The following is a 6,316-nucleotide window of genomic DNA, read 5'->3' as shown; positions in this document are numbered from 1 at the left end:
CCGAGTCCACCCACCTGGCAGCCCATGCTAGGCGCCTCGTAGTTGGGATAGATTTGCACCAATTTTCGTGAATTTGCACTGTGAGATTTTAAGGCGCACACAACACAACGATGTATCTCTAAAATTATCACCTCTTATTACATTAATTTATTATTGTGTGGAAATTCTAATTGATTTCTCCATAAAAAGAAACTCATTAGTAATGCAAAATTAATGATTTTTGGAGGTAAGTACGTTACACATAGACATACACATAATTGGCTTGTAATTATTTCTTCCATTTTTCTTCTTGTATATAATATAACTGATCTCTTATACATGTATCATGTAATATGTCATGGATCGAAGTTTATATACACAAATAGATGTATTACTTATTGCTTCCTCATTATTCAAACCATCTGCAGTGTCTTGATTACTGTCTCCTCATCATTCTGTTGGTCTGGTGAGATCTTGTTGTCTGTTGAATGTTGTTTGGTCTTGTCACATTTGGACATTTCTGGTTTAAACTTAGCTAAATCTGATAATTCTTCAACACATTTCACAATGTCTTCTACACGAGCTACAATTTCACTAAGCAAAGAAACAACTGTGACCACTTGAATTAATTCTATTATTGGGATTTCGAGTTTTGCATCACCATCTTTTGCATTTTTTTGTGTGTTTGGATAAGATTTTAATAAATTCTGAAGCTCTAGGGCTGCATTATTCATCTCTATGACTAGAATATCAAGTTTGTTTGATTTTTTCATTTTCTTTATTGTACTTGCCAACTCTCTTAGGACATTTGCAGAGTTGTCTCCCACTTTTATAGAGGTTCTGCTCATAATCTTCATGATGTCATCTGAGGTCTGCAAAATATAATTCAATTAATCAATTGAATGTGCCTCAAGATTATTGTCTTACTACAGTAATTGATTTATTTAAGCAATAGTAACATGTTAATAATTCTTTAGGACCAGAAAATAATAGTAATTAATTACTTATAGATAATTAATTAATTTAATTAAGGAAATCATATAATACCTTGTTTTCTGAATTTATGCAACCGATAAGAGCATCAATGCAAGAAGCACAGCTACGCATTGTAGCCCCAATTTTAAGGTATTGCTTCCATGGGTGACGAAAATTGAAACGCCCATGAGCAGGCTCCCATCTAGCTAAATTAGCCTGAAATCAACAAAATATTAATTTAGTCATGTTACATAAATGGGTTAAATAAATTAAAATTAAATATGTTTTTGATCCTAATAAATATCCGATCATAAATTAATTAAGTGTAAATGGTAATTAAAATATCTAGGAAGGTAATGTATACCAATGATTCTTCTGTTGCTTTGGAATTTAGCGCACACTTGTAGCCCATCAAATTTTTGTTAGACTCACTTGCTGCTTGTGCTTCAAAATACTGAGCTGCACAACCTGCACCACATATGTACCAATAATTATAATCATATACATTTATTCACAATATAGTATAATATTGCATGAGACTGTCTTGTGATCAATATTCAAATATTTGATTAGTTTTTAGGATTCGTTTAATATATATGTAATATTGCAAATATTAAAGCAACTAAAGTGGATACTTTTTATTGAAAACAACAATTATTTAATATTAAATGCACAAGTCTTGAGTCTTTAAACTGACCTTGCAAAGAGTTGGCGAGTTTGTCGAGGTTTCCGGTGACCAAAACATGGAGTTCTAGACCAGCCCAAACAGGGAGAACAGCGGTGCTAACGATTATGCACAATGAAGTTCCAATTATAATAGTGGAAATTCTTTGTTGTGCCAAATTAAACAATTCATCAACTCTATAACCGGATACTGAAACCAAACTGAAAGTGAGGATAAATATCAGAGCACCATAATCAAAACGAGCCTTTATAGTTGGTATAAATCTTGAAAATGTGGTTGCTGAAGCTGAAAACACATCAAATAATGTAATCAGTAATAAACAATGACCAAGATCGATAATTAATATAGTCGAAAAAAGATCGATAACTAATGTGTATATGATGTACGTAAAGACCTAGATACACATACATCAACCACGATACTGACACACAAATGCGAAATATTTCTTATATAAAATGGAAGTTATCATATGCAAGTGTAAATAAGCATTTTGTTGTTAATATATATTTCATTTTAGCTTGTTAATTTTATTTTTTTTGTAAATAAGCATGAAGAAAAAGTGAATCACCCTATACATTGTATATATGTATGTTGAGTACATAAAAATAATGATAATAATAATAATATTTCCCCTAAGAAATAATAATAATATTTTTTTATTATAAAAATTATACCTAGTAAAAAGAGTGAGGCTCCAACAATTACAGGTTCCCATTGATCTCCTGCTTTACTAGCAACCCAATGTACACCAAAGGCTAAAAGCCCGGCAAGGGTAGTTCCAAATATTCTGTTTACACTTTTGTATATTGTAGCACCTGCAAATTAACATATGGTATAAATATTCACAACGAATAATTTTTTTTTTTAAGATTTAACGACTAAAATTAGTAACAAAAAGAAATTGTCTCAAATTTTAACGGAAATTCACATTTTAACGAAGTATGGTTAACACTACGTACCAGCAGTGTACTCAAACACTACAATCACTGTCATGACAGCCCACATAGCATTTCTTCCAACACCATCATATAAAGGTTTCAAGTAGTAAAAAAGTGACACAGCAGTAAGTGCTATTCCTACTTTCAAACAATGGATGAATTTTCTTGGGTCATTCACACCAATCTCCCAAGCTTTCTTCACAAATTTGCACAACTTGGAATAAAGACTTGAAATAAATGACCACATGCTGCAAGAAATTCCAGCTCTCTTCCATGGACCATCTTCTACCTGGATTCTCCATTCTACCTTTTCATTAGTCATCTTTAATTATATATATATGATTTGTTTGTGAAAATTCCAGGTAGTTGTACTCTAAAATGTAGCTGGAACAATTAATGGCAAACACCTCACTCCAATGCTCTATGACTAACGTGTAGATTTACCTAAACTAGAGGAGTATCATTTGTATTTATAGAGAAATAATTTGGATGTACCGCATGTCTCAACATGAGGATATTATATTAATCAAGATTCAGGACAAAGCATCCTATTTTTAATTCCAGTTTATTAGAGATAGTAGAATGTGCTAACTTTTATTTAATTTCTATTCTTAGACGAAGATGATGCAAGAGCACAACTACACTTAAGTGCTATAATTTTTAGTACCTAGTTTCAAATTTTTGGACACATGTGATTCAAATTTTTGAGTAGGCTCATGTCGTACACATTAAGAAAATACCATATAAATCAAAGAAGTATTAATTTTATCAAATTATTCTTATCAGAGATCGATGTGTGTTCATCATTATCATCATTATGATAAATGCAAAGTGATTATTTTTTTTTTTGGAGGGAAAATGTAAAGTGAAATATAATGACTTTGATCTTTGAAGTGTTGTGCATAGTATTAATTACAAATATACACTTGGACAAAAAAGTACTCTCTCCATCGCTGATTCTGATAGACCTGAAATCCTTTAGTGAGGGCGTTGAATTGTCTTAGAGTAAGGTACTTTAGTACAGCAGCAGCTTCTTCTTCAATGAATAAGGGTGTGGTGTACGTGCATACTCCATCGTTCAAGCCATTCAGTGTCGTGATTGATATGGTATTTATAGTAGGAGTATGTGTACCTAAGCAAATGTCGTGGAGTTAGTATTTATAATGTAGGTTTAGGGTTTTGATCCTAGAACCCTTTACTCAACAATTGTCCTCAAAGGATAGTTAGAGTCCTCAATGGACAGTTGTGAGCAGATTAAGAGGAGTTGACATTGGATCTGCACAGGATGGTCTATATTGCCTTCAAGAGTCATTGTTCGAGTATGGTACTAAGAGAGGTCCATGCCATAGCCCATATGGGCCTTGTAGGACCTATCCAAAACCTATCAAGGGTTGGGCATGGACCCAGACAAGAACAATATCATATCATGTGTCTCATTTAAAATATTTATTCGTATCATGTTTTTTCTGATTTTATTAAAAAAATTAAAACTTTAACGAACACTAATTTTTAGAGAGATGCTCCATCTTATCTCTAACTATTTTATTTTTTAAGAAAATCCTTATCTCTAGCTTTCTCATTCTTCTTCCTCATCCATTATAGAGGACCGTTTTAAGCATCTTTTATATGTATATAGAGGCATGTTCACTAATGTAGAAAAATAAAATATAGTTAACAAAATTGTATATTATCTACTTCAAAAAAAATTGTATATGATCTTTCTTAAAAAAATTGTATATTATCTAAAAGGATATTTTAACAAAAAAAATAATTAAAATACAATCCATGATATAACTGTAATAATATTAATAATACTTCTCTTAAAGTTTTGGTCTTATACAAAACAAATCAAATATATCATCTAAAAGGCTATATTTGTAAAAATATATTAAAAAAATTATTGACAAAGCTACAAAAAATATAATAAGTTGTTGAGTGTGACTCAAAATCTTGTTAGAATTTTTTTCTTGTTTCTCAAGAAAGTTGACGATGCTACTTATTTATCAAGAAAACATAAATATAAGGCTTTTTTTTTTTTTTTGCTTCAAAAGGCATATGGGTTGGATAAATATAAGGGGGAGCTTTGGCGCAACGGTAAAGTTATTGTCATGTGACTGAAATATCACATGTTCCATTCCTAGAAACAACCTCTTGTGTAAAAAACAGGGTAAGACTGCGTACTATACATCAAATGGTGGAGCCCCGTTCCAGACCCGGCCTGCGTATGCGGGAGCTTTAGTACACCGGGCTGCCCTGCCTTTTTTTTAAAAAAAGGCATATGGGTTGCAATGCATCTCTTGAAGTGCAGGACACACAAGGAGGTTTCTTCACTTGTTTACCTACTTGATTGACAAGTCTAGTAGTCCACAAGGTTGTTGCTTGAAGTGCAAGAGAAGGTGAGTGATTTTGGTTTTCAATTTTAATAAGTGTACCAAAAGAGGAGACTCTAGGGAAATGATTCATACCATTCGGGGAGGGTTTCATTGGGTGGAAACATATGAGAGTTGAGATTGAGGCAAACTAAGGTTCACCAAAGGAGGAAATCCTTATAAAATCAAAGACTTGTAGAGAAATTATTAAGTCCCTTGCTCACATGAAGAGATTCAAGAAAATTGTAGAAATTAGGGTTCGCTCTTAGAGAGCTTGTTGATGGATAATTTCACACACACAACTGCAAGATTCTGGGTTTTAATCTAGATGAAGGTGTCCAACCAAATAATATCGATCACTACAAGAATAATGACCTTTTGCCAGGGATTTTGACAAGGGTTTGATACCCCTGGCAAATTTGCCAGGGAAAATACCAAGGAAAACCGGTGGCACAAAAGACAGGGATTTGCCCCTTGCTTTTTGTCAAAATCCCTGGCTTTATTTTAGGCGCCAGTTTGAATTTTGAAAATCTAAGGGAATCCCTGCTATGTCAGAGAAAACCGACGGAAAAAGCCAGGGAACTGCCCCTCGGTTTTTGAAATTCAAGGGATTCCCTGCTTTGTTCCAGTTGAGTTGACAAGGGCCTGCCAAAAGTTGTCCGTCGCAGGCCTGCCAGGGGCGTAACCCCTCGGTTATTGCTCAATTCCGTCGGTTTTTCCAACCCGTTCTGCACCTACTTCTGCGCCTACGTAGGCTAGGATTTGACCATATATCCGACGGACGTGTCCCTGGGAAAGGCCCTGGTTTTTTCCCTTCCCTATATAAGAGAAGCACCGGTTTTAACTTTCACAGAACCCTTAGAAATTTTTCTTCTCTTAAAACACAACACCTTCATACAAAACATTCATCAAACTTCTATTATTTGGTAAAAAAATTATTCATTTGTTATATGTTTTATCATGATGTTAAATTTTACTACTTATTAATGTTATTTATTTTGTATGTTATTTGCAGCTGTTTTATTTATCCGCCTCCTGTTGTTAGCTATTGCTCCAACTCTTGCTGTTTTTGAATTGCATTGCAGATGTTCTATTGTAAAGCTTCAACAAGTTAGTGATATTTTTTCCTCATAACACTATAACTGATATACATGTTGATGATGTGTTGTATGTAAAATATGCTGATTGTTTGATAAAGTATTTTTTTTTTTGAAAATCTGGAAAAAAAAAATAATATCATGATAATTTTATTTTCGTTTTTTAATATTATTATGCATGAATGTTGGTAATTTTCAAAATATATCCATTTTTTTTTTTTTTGTGATAAAATGAAATGCATGTTTTTGTTGTGATAAAATGAATTATATATA

At 32.8% G+C, this 6,316-nt stretch overlaps 1 protein-coding gene across 1 annotated transcript; it reads right to left on the bottom strand.

Moving 5' to 3' along the window:
- Nucleotides 1-209: 209 nt before the first annotated feature.
- LOC25484552 (aluminum-activated malate transporter 10) lies at nucleotides 210-3,013 on the bottom strand. Its single transcript, XM_013613399.3, has 6 exons — nucleotides 2,599-3,013; nucleotides 2,314-2,454; nucleotides 1,652-1,924; nucleotides 1,319-1,422; nucleotides 1,027-1,170; nucleotides 210-851 (listed from the first exon to the last, which is right to left on the bottom strand). Exons 1-6 carry the CDS (start codon nucleotides 2,897-2,899, stop codon nucleotides 393-395), a joined length of 1,422 nt encoding a protein of 473 aa, XP_013468853.1. The 5' UTR covers nucleotides 2,900-3,013; the 3' UTR covers nucleotides 210-392.
- Nucleotides 3,014-6,316: the final 3,303 nt, after the last annotated feature.

Source organism: Medicago truncatula, chromosome 1, assembly GCF_003473485.1.
Source record: "Medicago truncatula cultivar Jemalong A17 chromosome 1, MtrunA17r5.0-ANR, whole genome shotgun sequence".
Classification (NCBI taxonomy): Eukaryota; Viridiplantae; Streptophyta; class Magnoliopsida; order Fabales; family Fabaceae; genus Medicago; species Medicago truncatula.
Note: the sequence above shows the minus strand (reverse complement) of the source record. Positions and strands in the feature narration are given on the sequence as shown.

Excerpts from the sequence above, each read along its gene's own strand:
- LOC25484552 (XM_013613399.3), bottom strand. The coding sequence starts at position 2,899 with ATGACTAATGAAAAGGTAGAATGGAGAATCCAGGTAGAAGATGGTCCA. Across the intron at positions 1,423-1,651 it reads ACTCGCCAACTCTTTGCAAG|GTTGTGCAGCTCAGTATTTT; the intron begins GTCAGTTTAAAG and ends TATGTGGTGCAG. Across the intron at positions 852-1,026 it reads GCATAAATTCAGAAAACAAG|ACCTCAGATGACATCATGAA; the intron begins GTATTATATGAT and ends TATATTTTGCAG.